An 18988-nucleotide genomic window follows, 5' to 3' on the forward strand; every position below is an offset into this window, starting at 1 on the left:
GGCGGGGCAGAAGTGGGACGGGAAGGACCTCTGCCGGGACTGGCGCGCTGGGACACCCGGCCCACGCGCGGAGGAGCTGGGAGAGCGGGAAGCCCGAGGGGGCGGGGCTGGCGCGGGGCCGTGGGTGCGGCACGAGGATGCCCGCGGCGGGACAGCGCCCGTAGGCAGCCCCGTGGGCAGGGCGCGCTGGCGGGCCGGGCCGGAGGAGCGCCCGGCATGTCGCAAGGGCTCCCGGCCGCCGGCAGCGTCCTGCAGAGGAGCGTCGCGGCGCCGGGGAACCAGCCGCAGCCGCAGCCGCAGGTAGAGGGCGGGAGGCTCAGGGAGGGTCGTGGGGTGCGGGGAACCGGCGCGCCGCGGGGGGGCGAGGAGGTGGGTGCCGGAGTTCCGTGGTGGTGACTGCGGAGGTGCAGAGGTTGCTGGTGCGGCCGGAGACAAGCAGAGGTAAGGGCGTGGGGATGTGGGGGGTGTGGGGGCGTGGGGGCGTGGGGGCGAGCCAGGGACCCCGGCGTGCGCACAGTGTCCGCGGCGCCTGGAATGGCTCCTGCGCCAGCTCTTGCGCCCTCTGGGAGGAGAAGCCCGAGGGCGCCCACGCCTGGCTGGGCCGGGCATGGCCGGTGCTCCCCTGCACGTGGGCTCCGCACTGCCCTGGGGGCCGCCCCATCCTCGCGCAGCCAGCGACTACCTAACCACCGCCCGTGCCTGTAGCCCCTCTGGGCTTCCCCGGGGGTGGGCTGCCGCGGGAATGGAGAACGCGGGACTGGTCAGCCTGGGCGGGGGGACCTACAAAGGGCCGACTCCGCCCCCAGCTGGTGAAAACCCTTTGCCCCTTCCCAGTCCGCTGTCCCCTAGCAACGTTTACAGCTGAGCACTCAGGAAACAGACCAGGCTGGCCACAGGGACGGCCATCTGGAAACTTTGCCTGGGTCTTGGCCACCTGCCTTACGACGAAGACTGGGTCTTTTCATCCTTACTCCCCACCTTCCCAATTCAGCGCTGGGCAGATGTCGTCAGGTGACGCTGGAGTGTCACAGAGATCTGAGTTTGGGCTTCGGCTTTGCCACACACAGGCTGAGCACCCCTGAGCAATTTGTTTAACCTCTCCGACCCTCCGTTTCCCCATCTGTAAAATGAATATAATAACATCGATCTCTCAGGATCTTTGAGATTGAATCAGATACGATTAATAACGTAATACTATCTCTAACTTTTGTTCACCTCTTTCTGTCTTGACTAAATGTTTCTGCTGGGTTGGCAGGTGTGATCATGGTGATGAGTCCCGTTTAGAGTCAGCTCCCCGAGGGCAGTATGCAGACTGCTTTCTTGTGCTAGTGACTTTTTGATTACGGAGAGCAGAGTCATGAAAAGCACTATGCAGAATACATATTTTTTTTAAGTAGGAACTTCAACAAAGGCAGGTAACTTCTTGAGGGCATACTGTGTGCTGGGAGCTTTAGGACAAAATCTCATTTCATCGTATCCCAATCCTAAGCAATAGGCTGTTAGCACTAAGTCTGCAGAGTTCACTGACCCTTTGTTTAGGGCTTGTATCCCCAGTGTCTGGGACAGTGTCTGGCACATGGTGGGTGCTCAGTTAATACGCATTGAAAGAATGAATGAATTATGTTTGCAATAAATGAGAAAACTGAAAATTTAGAGAATTTAAACCATTTACACAAGGCCATGTTGACACTAAGAGACAAAACTAGGATCGGTGTGATTCTAAAGCTAAAGAGCTGTCTTCTAACCACATATTCCCCTGTAATGTTCTGGTTTTGTTTATCAAGACTTCTTTGCCTCTCTAGAAGACTGTATTTTCATACTTTGTCTCTGTTCCCTTAAGCTTCTATTTGCTATGTATGTTATTTATTCTTCTCCTTTTTATACCCTTATAAAAAATTCTTACCTGTAGTAACTTGGGAAGATGTGTGTCTTATTTGGAATACAGGACAAGATCAAATGATAACTGAAAATATCCATTTTTGTGTTATTAATATTTGCATTCCATGAATATTAATAACTGAGTGGTTTTCCTGTATTTGTACCTCTTGGCTCTTAAACTCTGTAAGTGTGGTATTTTTCCCGCTTGGTGGTGTCTCCTCATGGAGTTCTAGAAAGCAAATACTGCTCTACTTTTTCATGTTTTCTATAGCTGATTGAAGTGTTTTTACCACAGTCGGTACATTTTCCCGCCTGCCTGTTTCATGATCACTCTTGAGGGATTTGACTGAATTTGGTTAAATCTTACATATAGCTAACAGCTTTCAAGGCACATCAAAAATTTGCTTTCTGATTCACTCTGACTTCTGAAACAAAATGTCAGCCAAGCATTGTTCAAATGAGTACATTGTCAGTGGGGTTTAAGATCTTTTGGTGTGTTGGTAGAGTTATGTGGTTGCAATTAGTTATAAGTGTAATCATGATTTGCATGCAGCATCAAAAGTACCTTTCATGCGTGGTGGTGTAAGGACTGGCAAACAGCAAGTTCCAGATAGCAGATCTCTCCACCGCCCAACAGCAAGTTCCAGATAGCAGATCTCTCCACCGCCCCCTGCCCCCGCCCAGCTTTCCAGTCTCAGATGGACAACATTGACACCACAGCTCTTCCAGGCACACGCCCTGTGGGCTAGAGGTTTATGAACGTTGGTTTGGAGACCAACAGACCTGAGTTCCACTTCCCACTCACCCACTTGGTGGCTGTAATACCTGGAGCAAGGTCCTTAACCCCTCTGAGTTTCTTATTCCTCATCTTTTAAACAGCAGTCACACCACACACTTCACACACTCACATGGTGAGTGCTCCTGGGCAAGGGGCTGTTGTGAGCCCATTGGTGTAGCAACTAGTGCTGCTGTCTACTGCAAAGCAAATGGTGAAGCTCTGTGAACAACGCTGAGTGACGAGACAGGGCAGAGAAGGGTAATGCGAGGGGCCACGACATCACGCCCACCCAATGTTTTTCCCCAGAGCCCTGAGGATGATGACAGGAAGGTCCGAAGGAGAGAAAAAAACCGAGTTGCTGCTCAGAGAAGTCGGAAGAAGCAGACCCAGAAGGCTGACAAGCTCCATGAGGTGAGACCGTGGTAGGGACAAGCCACCTGAGAGCCACACCACCTCTGCCCTTGCACGGGAGTGGGGATGATGACATCACTGTTCTCTTTATCACGATTTCAGCAACACTCATATCTAATTTCTGCCAGGGTGTTCTCACTGTTTGCTCACACACATGTTCGTTCCTCCCTCATCTACCAGGTGCTTCTCATGCTCAAGTTTCTTTCATTATAAAACAAAGCCTCTTCTGGACCCTGATTCACTTTCAAGTTCTTGCTCCATTTCTTTCCTTCCCTTACATCCTTGCTTCTTGTTTTGCTTTTTTTTTTTTTTCCTCCAAAGTAATCCTTTAACTTCCTTGCTTCTTAAAAAAGAGTAGTTACACCTATTGTCTCTGTGTCCCCGGTTCCTGGTTATTCCCCAATCCTCTGTGATTTAATTTCTGCTACCTCCTCTCCACCTGACACACATATATGCGCACACAGACACACACATCCACACATGTACCCAACGTGCATATGTACACACACACACCCCCTACAGAAGCTGCTCCCACTGCAGCCACCTGTGCCCTGGCACTGCCCTATCCAGGACCCTCTTTCTGGTCTCATCATCCTTTACCTTGTTAGAACATTTGACACTTTGGACCCATCTCTTCTTAAAGCTTTCCCCTCTTTTGCTTCTAAAAGACCACATTTCCTAGTTTTCCTGATCTTCTTCACCAATTTTCTTTTCTCCATTTCTTTGTTAGCCTTCTACCCTCTATTTCCTTAAATGTTGGTGGTGATGAGTGTTTCAAACTCTGCCCTTTCTTTTTTCTCACCCTAGGAAACTTAATCTATTAATCTGCTCTCCCAGCATCAGCTCCCAACATTGATTACTCCAGGCAGGCCCTCTGTCCTGGATCCTAGACCCCATAACTTCAGCGTCTGCTGAGCTGTTTCCCCATGGGTCCACTGCAGGCTGCTGTGATGTACCACATCCATAAAGGAGTGTTATTATCCATTTACCCAGAGACTTTCTCTTCTCATTGTCTTCAAACCGTAGTTAATGGAGCGAACCATCTTTCTCATCACTCAAATCAGAAGCCTAGGATTTATCCTAAGCCATTCCTTTTCCCTCCACCCTCATGCGTACACCTGCATAATCCTGCAGTTGGGACCTGGGGCTGCGCCATACCAGGAACTGGCCTCAAAAGCATCCGAGGATCTTTTTGATTGGAATGGGCCATCGTTCCATGTTCTTGTCTTTGTCGGGGTTGGTGTGCATAATTAAAGATTTTAGTTTAGCTCTTTCCTGCCATACTTTCTTATTTTTTTGAGACAGGATCTTGCTCTGTTGCCCAGGCTGGAGTGCGATGGCATGATCATGGCTTGCTGTAGCCTCCACCTCCCAGGCTCAAGCAATCTTCCCACCTCTGCCCTTAATTTTGTCTTTTGTTTTGTTTGTTTTGAGACAGAGTCTCACTCTGTTGCCCAGGCTGGAGTGCAGTGGCACAATCTCGGCTCACTGCAACCTCTGCCTCCTGGGTTCTAGAGATTCTCCTGCCTCAGCCTCCCGAATAGCTGGGACCACAGGTGCCCGCCACTACGCCCAGCTAATTTTTTGTATTTTTAGTAGAGACGGGGTTTCACCATGTTGGCCAGGCTGGTCTCGTACTCCTGACCTCATAATTCGCCCGCCTCGGCCTCCCAAGTGCTGAGATTACAGGCATGAGCCACTGCGCCCGGCCATTTTTGTAGTTTTGTAGAGATGGGGTTTTGCCATGTTGCTCAGGGTAGTTTCAGACTCCTGGACTCAAGTGATCCACCTGCCTTGCCCTCCCAAAGTGTTGGAATTACAGCCATGAGGCATTGTGCTAGGTCTCCTGCCATGCTTGTCTCAGCAAGGCCATTCTGGGGCACTGGCAGCATGGAGACTCTGAGGTGTGTTGGGGAGAGGAGAGGAAAAGGGCAATCTTAAAACTCTAATAATGAACAAAGAACAAATTTAGAATGCACATACTCCACAGAGAGGTGACCTTCCGATATAAATTCACAGTGTGGCATAAATCATAAATGTCAGATTCTTTCCTGAAGTAAGAAGGCTGGGCCCTCGAAGGAGGCTAGGATCTCTAGACTAGTGTCACGGAAGGTCCCTCCCAGCCTTCATCCTGAAGAATTTCCACAGAAGAATGGTAATGCCCTTTGCCTCCTTTCTTTCTTCCCCCTTGCTCCTGAAGCAATTGTGATTCTAGCATCATGTTACCAAAATAGCCCCCAGAGGGGACCTGTGGCCCCCAGTTAGTGCATGGCCCTATATTCAGACCACATGTGCTGCTGGATGGCCAAGGCGTTACTCCTGAAGAAGCTCCTAGTCCCAGCCAGGTGCATTAATATTTTTAAAAACTAGTTTTAAAAACATCAGTTTAAGTCTGGACTGAATATGTATCCAGAGGACAAGATCTTGGACAAGATCTTTCATGGAGCACGGTCAAGTAGATCCATTTCACAAATACCAAGCATTGCCATTGGGTCACAAAGAGAGGAGGAAGATCTCATGCCTTGCCTGTCGGTGGGAAACCTGGAATTTCCCAAGGAAAGGATGTTAATTTCCTACTGCTGCTGAAACAAACTGTCACACATTGGGTGGTTTAACATTTACTATCTTACACTGTCTTACAGTTTTGGCAGTCACACATCAGAAGTAGGTCACATTGGGTCAAAATGAAGATGGCAGCAGGGCTGCCTTCGTTCTGGAGGTTCTGGAGAAGATTCATTTTCTTGCTTTTTCCAGCTTCCGGAGGCTTCAGTGTTCCTGGGCTTATGGTCTCCTTCCATCTTCAGAGCCAGCAATGGCCAGTCGCATCTTTCTCAGGCTGCGTTACTCTGGTGCTGTTTCCATTGTCACATCTTCTCTGACTCCCCGACACCCTCTTTCACTTACAAGGACCCTTAGGATTGCATTGGGTCTGCCTGGATAATCCAGGATAGTCTCCCCATCTCACGCTTCTTAATCACATCCGCATAGTCCCTTTTGCTATGTAAGGTGACATAGTCACAGGTTCAAGAGAGTAGAATGTAGACTTCTGTGAGGGGTGGATCGATTATGCTGCCTACCACAGAAGGTAATGTAAATACAGAACTTTACCACAGTATCAAGAAAAGTACCTGTATGAAGTGTTGGCTCTCTCGCACTTTCTGTCACTGCTGCATTTGATAACGGAGTAAACCAGGTGCCTGGGAACTTCAGAGTGGTGCCACGTTTACCCCTATCTGATCCCTCTTGGAACTGTGGGGTGGAGACCCCTTCTGTAGGGTCCCTGGCCTGCTTTCCAACCCAGAGACTGTGTTGCATGACAGTCGTGCCAGCTGCCCTTTCCAGAAATGGGGCGGGTTGATCTGAAGCCCAGACCCTCCATGGAAGAGCACCCCCTTCCCCTCTCTCTCTGTGGGGCTGAAGGAATGGGTCAGGATTACACACCGCTGGCAGATCACCTCAGCAAGGCCAGTTTTATTGAGAAACACAGGGTCAAAGAGGCTAGGACAGCGGCTCCACCTGTATACAGACCCCAGAGCTGTAGCCCTCACCTTAGCTTCACTATCTCCACACAAGTGTCACTGGTCACAAGTGGGTGTGAGGAAGCAGGCAACTGGCTTAGGAAAATGGAAATATATTCCAAACCTTCTGCAGAACCAGAGGAACATCATTTCTGAACCGAATCATTACTCGCCATGTGAGTAATCCCTTCCCTGTTCCTTCTAGGAAAGCATTGTAGCTGTAGGGATCATTGGATGATTAAATCTACTATTGGAGGCAAGGTATCTGGTTTAAAAATGGTGTAAAGAACCCTTTTGCCAAGCTCCAGTGAGTTGAGCACAGAGCGCCTTGCACACTGCTTCTGGTCATGACAGCCCGTTAGGACCCCTGGACCTCCCAGGCCAATCTAGCATGGGGACACCATGCATAGGAACCTCCTCCTCAAATCTGGAGTGAGGCCAGCTCATTGGGAGACACCAGAGGGCCCAGAAAACAGCCACTGACAGCCACTGCCTGCTGCTCCCTGGAGACTGTGGTGCATCCAAAGGGCTTTCTTCATCTGTTCCTCTATCCCACACTGCAGGGATTGCATTTCTGAATATCTCAAAGTAACTCAAGCTCTTTAGTTGCATTTCTTGCATATCGTGAGGGGGGATATTTGGAGCAAACGTGTTTAAAGTTTCCACTTTTTGGCCAGGCACAGTGGCTCATGCCTGTAATCCAAGCTCTTTGGGAGACTGAGGTGGGTGGATCAACTGAGGCCTGGAGTTTAAGACCAGCCTGGCCAACATAGCGAAACCCCGTCTCTACTAAAAATAGAAAAATTAGCCGGGTATGGTGGCGTGTGCCTGTAGTCCCAACTACTCGGGAGACTGAGGCAGGAGAATCGCTTGAACCTGGGAGGCGGAGGTTGCAGTGAGCCAAGATTGCGCCACTTCACTCCAGCCTGGGCAACAAGAGTTTCCACTTTTCTCTGCTCACCTCACTCACATACTCCACCTGCACTTGAGCCTCTGGTTTTTTGGGTTGTTTTTTACTCTTTCGTCTTCCTGGGTTTTTTTAAAAATATGGAACACTTTATGAATTTGCATGTTATCCTTGCGCAGGGGCCCTGCTAATCCCGGTGTCATTCCAATTTCAGTGTATGTGCTGCTCAAGTGAGCACTTGAGCCTCTGTTGCCTCCAACGCCCTGAGAAACTTGCTCCAACTGCAGCTCTTATGAGTTTTTCAGCCACCTCCCTCCCCTCCTTGTTCTCCATCTCCAAAGGCCTAGGAGTGTCCGTCAAGGCGAGACCTCTGTGGAGGGGAGGATGGGGGAAAAGGCTGCACAGGCCAAGCCAGAGAGGCAGCGGCTGGGGTTCCCCTTCACATAGAGTTTTCTGGGCAGTGGTTGCTGGCAGTTGGACTACGGTGATGAGAAGCGGTTCTTAACATGTGTCTGTAGACCTCAGAGTTCACTGTGGGCTTTCAAATCATCCCTCCAACCCGCTCACACCTCCCGTGGGGATTTCGACCTGCATTCATCTCTGAACACTAGGCGCATGCCAAAGTCCACACTGACAAATGAGAACCAAAGTGAATAGGCAGGGTCTCCTCTCACCCAGGCTGAAAGGTGGCTCAGAAGTGGGTCAGACTGGTTCGACCAGATACCCCAAAGGTGTAAGACTGAGAAAGAATTTTGAGTCAGAAAAGGAAAGCAGCAGTGCCATCCTGAGGAGCCCCAAATGTCACAAACTGGTGAATGACTTGGGCAATGTGATTGTGTTGTGTAGTCGCCATGGTTTTTTCAGATATTGCATGTTCTAAGAGGAAGCTTCATGCCAGCACCCGTGTGGCTTAGAAACTGATTATGACACTCATTTGTACAGCCCTTGCTGGTAACACAGTTTTTCTGCTGGGAAGTGCATCAGTGAAGGCTTGGGAGTAGACTTATTCTAAAGTACTGAGATCTTACAGCCTCTTACTTCTGGTAACCATCATGGGGAAATCTGGACCCAGGCCCTGCCAACCAAACGCAGAATTGTTGATGCTACAAGAGAGCTGCAGTGGACCTTGAAGTTAGGAGTCAGATCCCAAGTCTGTGTGACCTTGGAAAAGTCACTGTACCTCTCAGAGCTTTAGTTTTCTAATTTGTGAAATGGGGTCTGTGTGTGGCTGTGGCCTCCTGGTGGCCTGTTCCTACTTCTTTCCTTATCACCATAGTTGTCATCTCTGCTCCCTGGTACTCACTTCTTTACCAGTCCTTGATCCTTTCTTCAGCCTCAGAGGCACCCTGGACCCTGCGTATCCCTAGGCAGCCCCTTGATCCCAGTCACTTGCTCCTAGATGCCCAGAACAGGGTTTCTCAGCCTCAACACTGTTGATGCGTGGGGCAGCATAATTCCTGGTTGTTGGGGGTCTGTCCTCTGTGCTGTTGGACGTTGAGCAGCATCCCTGTCCTCTAGCCACATGATGTAGTAGCACCCTCCACCAGCTGTGATAACCCAAACTGTCTCCATACACTGCCAGTGTCCCCTGCTGACTGCCACAGTTGCCCTACTTAAGATCCACTGCCTTAGGCAGCTTCATTTCTGAGGCAGAACTGGGATCCACAGTGATTTCACCACCTCTAATTTTTAGGTGTCTGCTTTGAAACTGTCCCGGCAAATACCCAGAGAGGGAGTACAGCAACCTCAAACCCTCCTGTAGCAAAGGATTTGGAACTTGGCAGAATTAGAGCTAGACGGGTCATATGTTTGGAAATAATGAAGGGTTTAATGGTCTTTGCTTGCTTTTGGTTTGCGTTTACTCCAGGAATTTCTTCTGGGTGTGAGGCGGGTTTCATTTCTTCCCCCTTTTGCTGCTATTCGGTGTTCTCTGGCCTCTTCTTTCTTCCCTCCTAGCTCCTCTTTTTATTTTCATAGGACTGGTCTCACCTAAAGATTTTGACTTCTTCTCTTGTTATTCTCTCAGCTCAATAAAAGTCCCTCAGCCGGTTTATAAGTAAAGCTTAAATCCTGGAAGAGAAAGTCCCTGTGGAGAAGGCAGATGAGGGGCCCTTGGGGCACCTGTGACGGGAAGCTCTGACGACTCTGAGCAGGGGTTGGGGGAGGGCAGGGGACCTCAGGGAAGCCTCAGGCCACAGGGCTGCGCACACGGCTTCCAGAGACAAAGCCGCGAAGCTCAGAGCCTCTTGCTGTGGAATTCAGTATATGTAGAAAGGCAGCTTGGAATATTCTACCAAAGGAAGAGGGCTTCTTGTCCTTCGGAATCTACTTAAAATGTTAGCATGTTGGAACTACTCAAACGTACTCTCCGTTTTACTTGAAAGTGAAGGCATTTCCAGCTGCAGGCTGGAGTGTGTGTGAGTGTGAGTGTTTATGTGAAAGTGAAGGTGTGGAGTGTGGATGTGAGTCTGTGAGTGTGTGTGACTGAGTGTGTGAGGTGTGTGTATGTGTGTATGACTGTGTGACTGTGTGACAGTGTGTGACTGTGTGTGTGTGTACATGTGTGAGAGTGTGTGTATGAGAGTGAATATGTGTTTGCAGACGTGTGTGTGTGTGGCTGTGTATGAGTGTGTGTGAGTGTGTATGTGCGCGAGACTGTGTGTGAGTGTGTATGAAAGTGTGTGTGTTTGTGGACACATGTGTGACTCTGTGCATGTGCATGAGTGTGTATGAGTGTGTGAGTGTGTATGAGTGCGTGAGTGTGTATGAGTGCGTGAGTGTGTATGAGTGTGTGAGTGTGTATGAGTGTGTGAGTGTGTATGAGTGTGTGAGTGTGTGTTTGCAGACATGTGTGTGTGCTGCAGCTTTTCTCATCCCTCTGCTGCCTGCAGGATTTCCTTGATGCCTCGGCTTCCATCCCATCCTCCCATCCAGATTCTCCCCTTGCCCATGGAGGGCTTGTTGCTGGGTTTGTAGACAGAATTCTGCCTCCAGAACTAGAGCTTGTCAGAGGCCAGAGGAGGGCATGAGGGCTTGGGAGTGGGAGGCAGGGAGGAGGATGGAGGCAGAATGGGGCCGGTATACTGGTGAAGCCACATGGCCCCAGAACAGCCTGCTGCCCTGGAGAGTGCTCCAGAACACGCTGGGAGCCTGCCTGGGGAATGGCTCAGATAGACTCTACAGGCAGCCCCGCCAGACCCCTTGCTTCTGAAAGGGAGGAAGATGCCGAGAGTCCATTATGAAAGGAAAGGATGGAGTTAAAGAAAAAGCAGAGGATGAAGGCTGAGGAATCACTGAGCATGTAGATGCTGGTGGTGTGGTGCATCAGGTGGGGGTAGAGGAGAGGAGTAGCAGAAGTTCCTAGGTCCTTTACATTTCTGATCCTTGGGGAGAGACATTACTTAATATGAGTGAGATTGAATATGATACAAAATAGAATAGAACACATAATAAAAGATGTGGTTCCTGTAGGTACTGTGGTCAGGGAAGCCTTCCTGGAGGTGGTGGGCTTGAGCTGAACCCACGCAGAAAAGGAGGAAGGCAGTCCAGTTGAGGATAACTGCATGAGCAAAGGGGCAGGATTGATAATTTGCATGTGTCTTTGGGGACTATAAGATCAGATTTCTTTAGTGATACTCCCTTAAAATTACTATTGAGAGAGAAAATGTGAAGAGTAACACAATTGGGCCCTGAGCTTGGGAAATGCATGGTGTGCATGATACAACAAAGCCTTACTATAAACTAGAAATGAATGAAAACATTTCAGCAAGATTTAAATGAGATTGCCAGCCTAGAGAGGGTCTCTATTGGCATGCCGTAGAGCTCTGCTATTGGCTATTTATTGTAGAACTTATTAATGACTTGGATGAAGAAAAGGAAGACCTGCGTGTTAAGTTAGTGGATGGCTTCAAGCTGTGTGCTATCATCATTCATGAGACAATGCAATTGAGATTCAAAAAGATTTTGCAATTTTGCTGGGCTGGAAGATGTCCAAATAAGGAATGAAATTCAGTGGAGATGGATGTAAAACCCTACCCTTAAGCCCCGTATCATCCATCATCATCCAAGGACAGACAAAGAAGCATCACAGGCAGACAAATCTTGCATTTCTCTGCAGGCTCAGAGAGAATCCTCAGCAGCTTGGGCCCAGCACAGGAGAGGTCACTGCCACACATTTACCCTTGGCATGGTCTCCAGAACCATGCATTGCATCCTGGGAGCAACATTTTCTGAGATATTCTGGCAAATTGGAGTGTGTGTTGGTGAGGGTCCCCAGAAGGGCAAAGAAAAGCCTGATGCAAGGAACTCAGAGGACCTGAGACAACTGAGCTCAGAGAATACATAAAGGGAAGTGGTACAGGGCTGTATCCTAACATTTCAAGAAGTGCGATGTTGAAAAAAGCATTGGATCTACTAGGTGTGGTTCTATTAAATAGAACCAAGCCCAATAGGTACATTTGAAAGTGGGAGAGTTTGGATCAGTACAAATAAGAGCTTTTTCTTTTCTTTTCCCTCCCTCCCTTCCTCCCTCCCTTCCTTCCTTCCTTCCTTCCTTCCTTCCTTCCTTCCTTCCTTCCTTCCTTCCTTCCTTCCTTCCTTCCTCTCTCTCTCTTTCTTTCTTTCTTTCTTTCCTCCCTCCCTTCCTCCCTTCCTCCCTTCCTCCCTTCCTCCTTTCCTCCTTTCCTCCTTTCCTTTCTTCCTTCCTTCCTTTTCTTTTCTTTTCTTTTCTTTTTTTTCTTTTTTTCTTTTCTTTTCTCTCTCTCTCTTTCTTTCTTTCTTTCTTTTCTTTCTTTTCTTTCTTTTTGTGTTGGGATCTTTCTCTGTTACCCAGGCTGGAGTGCAATGCTGTAATCATGGCTTATTGCAGCCTCGAAATCCCAGGTTCAAGCAATCCTCCTGGCGGAGCCTCTCAAGTACCTGGGACTATAGGTGTGCATCACCATGCCTGGCTAATTAAAAAAAAATTTTTTTAGAGATGGGGTCCCACTGTGTTGTCCAGGCTGGTCTCAAACTCCTGGCCTTGAGTGATCCTCCCACCTTGACCTCCTAAAGTGCTGAGATTACAAGCATGAGTCACCATGCCCAGCAAAGAGGATTTTTCTTTTTTCTTTTTTTTTTTTCTTTTTTTGAGATGGAGTCTCGCTCTGTCGCCCAGACTAAAGTGCAGTGGCGCGATCTCAGCTTGCTGCAAGCTCCGCCTCCCGGGTTTACACCATTCTCCTGCCTCAGCCTCCCAAGTAGCTGGGACTGCAGGTGCCCGCCACTTCACCCGGCTAGTTTTTTGTATGTTTTAGTAGAGACGGGGTTTCACCATGTTAGCCAGGATGATCTCGATCTCCTGACCTCATGATCCGCCTGTCTCGGCCTCCCAAAGTGCTGGGATTACAGGCTTGAGCCACCATGCTCGGCCCCTAAAGAGGATTTTTCTAGTAGAGCAGCCCAGAAATGACAGTCTGTCCATTGAGGGCAGGAGTGCCCAGAACAAGTTGGATATGGATGGTTTCTACATTGTGTGGATTGGGCTAAGGGTTCTCTCTGATCCCCTGCACTTCTACGCCTCTGTAAGCTCTGATGGAGAGGAAACTGAACAGGTGAGTGCTGGAGCAAAGCCAAGGCAAGGGATGTTTTCGTTTGTTGGTTAGTGCAATCAACAAACATTTGTTGTGTTCCAGGTACTGTTCTAGGTGCTGGGAGTATAGCTGTGAACCCAACAGAGATCTTCGGAAGCACATCAGCATTTGGGGGAACTAACTGCACAGGGGCATGAGGGAGCTTTTTGGAGTGATGGCAGTGTTCTGTGTATTGATCAACACAGGTGTATACATTTGTCAAAACTCACTGGATCATACTTAAAATAGATACATTTTATTTTATGTAAGTTATACCTCAATAAATAGTTTCTCCCAGTGGGAGGGGAGAGACACTCATCAAATAGACAAATACCTGAATATCTGAGTGGTGGAGGGGACATGCGTAATGAGACAGCTTTCATGGGCAAGAGGCAAGCAGTGCAGCACAGGAGGACGGAGGAAGGGAACACCGCATCAGAAATGATGTTGCCCATTCTTTGTCTCCTCCAGGAATATGAGTGCCTGGAGCAAGAAAACACCATGCTGCGGAGAGAGATCGGAAAGCTGACAGAGGAGCTGAAGCACCTGACAGAGGCACTGAAGGAGCACGAGAAGATGTGTCCGCTGCTGCTCTGCCCTCTGAACTTTGTGCCAGTGCCTCCCCGGCCAGACCCCGTGGCTGGCTGCTTGCCCCGATGAAGCTGAGGACACTCCTCTGCCCAACAAGGAGGCTTGGTCATTTTCATACCAGGGAGGAAGGGTTTCCCTTCACAATTGTATACAGGGGGCACCTGTGGCCAGGCCTCCTCCTGGGAGCTCCAGGACCAGCCAGCTGTGTCCCCTGCAGACTGGGCTCAGCACAGCATCCAACAGGCGCAAGACTCACAGCCCTTGTGCAGATCCAGCATGGAGGCCACCCTCAGGAATGACTTCTCATCCACCCTGGCAGCTATTAGGTTCTGCTGTTATGCAGAGCCATTTCCTCTAGAATTTGGATAATAAAGATGCTTATTGTCTCTCCTTTCTCCAGTTCTTGGAATTTAGAGGCACAATACACTTCCTTTTCCTGGAGAGGTCATCTTCTGTCTTCTCCGGGTGTTCTGTGGCTCATGGGTCTTGCTTCCCTGCCTGGCTACTCTCCCACAGCCACCTCCATGGCAGACAGGGGAGGTGGCTTTAGGGGGCTGTGTTGGAGCATAAACCAATGGGACTTCCTTGCCACTTCTAGGCCTTCAGAAGTCTTTGACCCAGCTGGGTCACAAAGGTGCATGCTGAGTGTGACCCGTGTCTTTGTCATGCTCTGCACAGCCTTCCACCTTGGCCAACTCTCACACCCATGCTGGACTTGCGTGGGACATTTTCTATTCCAGGTTGGTTTTCTCAACTGCACCGTCCACTCCCAGGCCACCTTCTTGTTCTATAGTAGGTGTAGGATAGGGGAGAAACTTAGTCTGAGTCACAACTGAGTGGAGAAATTTGTCTCTTTATTTAAACAAATATTTGGGTAGATGAGAGGAGCAATTTCTTTTCAAAAAGCCCTGTCTGCCCGACTCGTCTTTTGGGAAGAGCAGAACCAAGCCAGGTTGAAGTTGGCCCCAGCAAGGAAAGCCAACCGGGAAGACACTTCCCATCCTCCAATTCTCTTTTTCCCTGGAAGAGAGGTGGTTCTGGAGGGTGGAGCCATTCCATCATAAAGGGAACAAGAAATGGGAACAGAAAGGAAAGTGCTTGGTTGTAAATGTAGATTAAAGAAGAAAATGTAGGTTAAAGAAGAAAAGAAACAAGAAAGAAATAGAAGGCAGCCCCCTCCCAGGGGTGAAGGACTTGCTGACTCTGGGCTACTCCTCTCAACGCCCCCTTTCCTAGGGAGAGTTCCCCTTCCTACTGGAGGCCTGCCTGGTCTCTAACACTCACAGGCCGAAGGCTGCAAACTTGCCCTTGTCAGGCATGTTGGAAGGCTGCTATTAGCAAACAGAACTCATGCCTGCTGGGAGTTCAGGGGCAGAAAGCATGATGCAAGATTTTAGAACAAGAGACATTAAAATAATTCATTCTGACCCCTCCACTTTGCAGAGAAGGGGCTCAGGTGCAGCAAGGGGAAGAGATTGCTCAAGGTCCCCCATGGGTGAGCAGCAGAACAAGGCTGAGACCTCTGGTGATCTCCCACCTGATCCTCTGTGAATTGAGTCAGGTTGATGCAACAAGGAGGTAAACTGAGTGTGGCTCAGCTAGTGTCAAAATATGGCCTGTTTTTCCTTCTGCACGGTTCAGATGAGCACCCTGTCTGTGGTGGTGGACTTAGAGCCGGGGCCCCAGGGGTCTCTGCAGTGGTGAGTAGGAACATACGAAGTGTGTGCCTGGCACATGCAGGAGTTTTGCTGCTGCTGACTTTCAACTCCAGGAATTTGTGGCCCTGCAGGAGTCTCAGCCTGATCCTGCAGAACTTCCAAGTTCTCCAGGCTTGTGGACCCCTCTGACTGACCCGACTTCCAAAATCCAGCTGTCCTGACTGTCCACTGACCTGCTCTGACCCTTGTGGTCATTGCTGTTCTACTGTATGCTCTCCTACTCCACTGCTAACTCCAGGGTGTCCAGGCCTGCTGGCCCCATTGGCCTGCTTATCCGTAAGCCCTATCCAGCCTGACCTCAGGTAATCCCCTGGCTCCACGTCATAATCATTAGTCCCCTAGCTTCCATTTGCTATGCACCCTCAAGGCCTTGCCGTCCCCCAGCCCCTCTACTCTGGCTGGGAGGCTGGGGAGGAGAGGGTCCATGCGGGATGAGGCAAAGGACTATGTCCTGGAGGTGACGGTGCATCACTTCCCCACAGTTCAGTGGCCAGAACTCGGTCACCTGACCCCATCTAGCTACAAGGGAGGTCAGGAAATGAAATTTAGCAAAGTGCTCAGTAGGAGGAAGAACTGGGTTTGGTGAATATCTGTCAGGCTCTATCATAGGATCCAGCCTTTTCTCCCACCCCCTCACTGAAATTGCCTCCTTGGAGTTTACCAGTAAGCTCTGGTTAGTAAATCTAACGGTCACATCTCACGTCTTATTTTCCTTTACTTCCCAACAGCCTATGACAATGGCTTTTACCTTTGTTCTTTGTTCTACGTGCTTCTTCTTAGCCACCATCTATCTCTACGCTGATAACTTTCCCATTTGTATCCAGAGCCCAGTTATCTCTCTAGGGGGCAGCCCTGTGGATCCATCCAGCTGCCTGTTAGGTGTCTCTCAGAGGATGTTTCACGGCATATCCCACTCAATGACTCAACGTGGCCCAAGATACACTCATGATCTCATCGTCTTCCCCTCAAACATGCTTCTTAATCTGTTTTTACCTATTTAATCAAGGGTCCATCACCCACCTGGCTAGAAACCTATTGATTTCTCTATGTTCCCAAGCTAATCTACCAAGTCCTGTCCATTGTGTCTCCTGAATATCTCCCAGATCCAGCTGCTTTGCTGCAATATGTTAATTGCTTTATCTGTGATCGAGAACTTTATTCAAATTAGCCACTGAATCAGGTGTCCTCCTCCCTAGCTGCTGTGTTGAGCTTGAGGTTGAGCTTGAATTTTGGGAGGATCAAGACTGCCTCTACTTTCAATGTGAAAGCAATACATTTGGAGGAAGAGAACCAAAACTAAGGCAGCCCATGGTGCTGAGGGTCACGTCCCCTCCGAGATAACTGGAGACGGGACCAGAGTCCTGAAAAACAAATGTCCCCTGGGCTACTCCTACCTGAAAAAGTAAAACTTCTGCAGAGTATAAGCATGAGAAGGTGCTGTATTCTTCCAGGAGGGACTAGGGGAGTAGACAAGCTGCTGAGGACTGGATTTGTGTGGTTCTATTTGTACTGCTGCTGGGCACCAGGCCTTGTGCTGGGCATCTGTATCTCAAGTCTCAGAGTGGCTGCCTGCTGGGTTTGGAAGGAAGGCAGCCTGAGAAAGGCCCCTTCGACATAGAAAGTGTCAGAGAGGGAGGAAGTCCTTCCTTCACACCCACACAGTCACACCACTTCCTGTCCGCAATCCCGCCCTATATTGCACCAGCCAGCCTTGAACCTTGGGGTTTCCATTCAGTAGTCAGGACCCAATTTTGACCCCAGATCTTGGTAAAGAATGATGACTCTAACAGAGAGGAAAGCGAGAGTCCCAAAAGCCCCTCTCTTCTTTCCCACCAATGCTAGGGTCTCCGCCACCCGGGGGATATTTACTGACACAGGGCTGTGGGCTTTGCCCCAGCAAGAACTAGAAAAAAAAAAAAAAAAGAGAGGGATGCCCCAGCTGTCAGTGAAACACCTTCCCTCCTTTGAGGTCCAAGAAGTCCTGGCAGGGTCATCCGTGCTGCATGAGGGAGGCTTGTAGAAGAGAGTCAGGGAGCAAAAAGAAAGAAGCAAGAATGCAGAGGAGGAAGGGAAAGAAAGAGGGATGGAAAAAGGAAGGAGGGAATGGGGATCATTGTTCTCTGAATCTAACTCATCCCTTCTCCTGGAGAGGTTTTGCTGAATCCACAAGAGGGTGTGCTGGGGGAAGTTCCCCCACACTCCCATAATGCTGCATAATTTCAGGTTTGAGGGTGTGGCCAACCAAGGCCCGAAAACTGCTGTGTGCTTGGAGTCATGGGAACTTTTCTGGAGTGCCCATTTGGAAATGGACCACCTTGATGAAAGTGTCCCACCTTATCTGTGTGAGACAAAGGAGATAGGTGTGGTCAACACCACCACCATGGACATCATGGCCATCAGCGTGACCCACACCAAAAGTTTGCATTTAGCAGTGGTGGTGCGCTTGGCATGGTATGCTTGAAGGGCTTGAACCCCTAAGTCCAAGGCTATGTTCATTACAAACTGCCCCTTGAAATAGCTCACCTGCTCTCTTGGCTGTTCTAGCATCACTTTTTTCTGGTATGATATTCTTAAGAAGACCAGAAATATCATCACAGATCAGAACAAAGGCTACTAGACCAGAATTCTAACCACAGCTCTGAGGGAAAGTGCAAGGGAGAGTCCATTGTTTGCATTCTACCACACCATCCTGAAAGGCCAGAGATGGGCTCTGGAACTTCCCTGATTTCCCTTAATAACCTGCTGCTTATCTATTCCTTTCTTCGTCAAGACTCATCTGGAACTGGGTTAAGTTTTCAGTTGCCTTGTGTAGGATATAAGCTTCTGCTGTGCTCTGAATTGGCCCCTGTGTTGTCTGAACTTGAGGGTGGCAGGTTGTTGGACAATGTGTAATCATTACTGTTGCCCAGAAGCCTGAGAGGAAGGACCATTTTCCAAGCATCCTCAGCTTTCACAGAGCTTCCTTAGGCTTTCCTTCATGCTAATGGCAAGACCAAAAAGTACCTTCCAGAATGTCACAAACCCAGAGAAGGCTCAATTCACCAGGCAGTACTTTCTGAAATTGAGAAAGCAAGAAAGTTTGAGAAACACCAGTGGCGGCCAGCAACCTGAGGCTGAGAGTGGAAAGAATAAATGAAAGTACCTCCCAGAAGTTATTTAATTGTTACAGCTAATTTGCAAATTACCAATAATTCCAAATTCCCATTTGGCATATGGAATCTTTATTAGTAATAAACTATTTATGCTAATCATAAATCATATTAATTATAAATATCTAAATATTAATCATTTATGCAAATTATAAATAATAATCATATTACTTTCAATAAACTAATTTTTATAAAAATAAATGCTAATAATATAAAATAATTAAAATACTGATTAGTTATGCATTTACAAATTATTGTTCAAACAATGAAAGGTTAAGTCCCCATTGTGTACATCGTGGGGAAACAAGACACACAAGAGAAAGACACATCCCTCACTCACATACACCTTAAAGGGCCCCCTTATCATACCGCTTCTGAAATGTCACCTCCAGACCTGTATCATTTTGATTAGAGGAAATCTAATGCTTT

At 48.8% G+C, this 18988-nt stretch overlaps 1 protein-coding gene and 1 non-coding gene across 2 annotated transcripts; one reads left to right on the forward strand and one right to left on the reverse strand.

Annotated features, from left to right (window-relative positions):
* The first annotated feature begins 216 nt into the window (after positions 1-216).
* On the forward strand, positions 217-14133 carry BATF3 (basic leucine zipper ATF-like transcription factor 3). The gene is made up of 3 exons (XM_025395323.1): positions 217-369; positions 2963-3067; positions 13573-14133. The coding sequence occupies exons 1-3, from the start codon at positions 217-219 to the stop codon at positions 13759-13761; spliced, it is 447 nt and encodes a 148-aa protein (XP_025251108.1). The 3' UTR covers positions 13762-14133.
* On the reverse strand, positions 7627-7730 carry LOC112615511. Its single transcript, XR_003117390.1, has one exon. It is a non-coding gene; the product is annotated as a U6 spliceosomal RNA (small nuclear RNA).
* Positions 14134-18988: the final 4855 nt, after the last annotated feature.

Source organism: Theropithecus gelada, chromosome 1 (assembly GCF_003255815.1).
Source record: "Theropithecus gelada isolate Dixy chromosome 1, Tgel_1.0, whole genome shotgun sequence".
Lineage (NCBI taxonomy): Eukaryota > Metazoa > Chordata > Mammalia > Primates > Cercopithecidae > Theropithecus > Theropithecus gelada.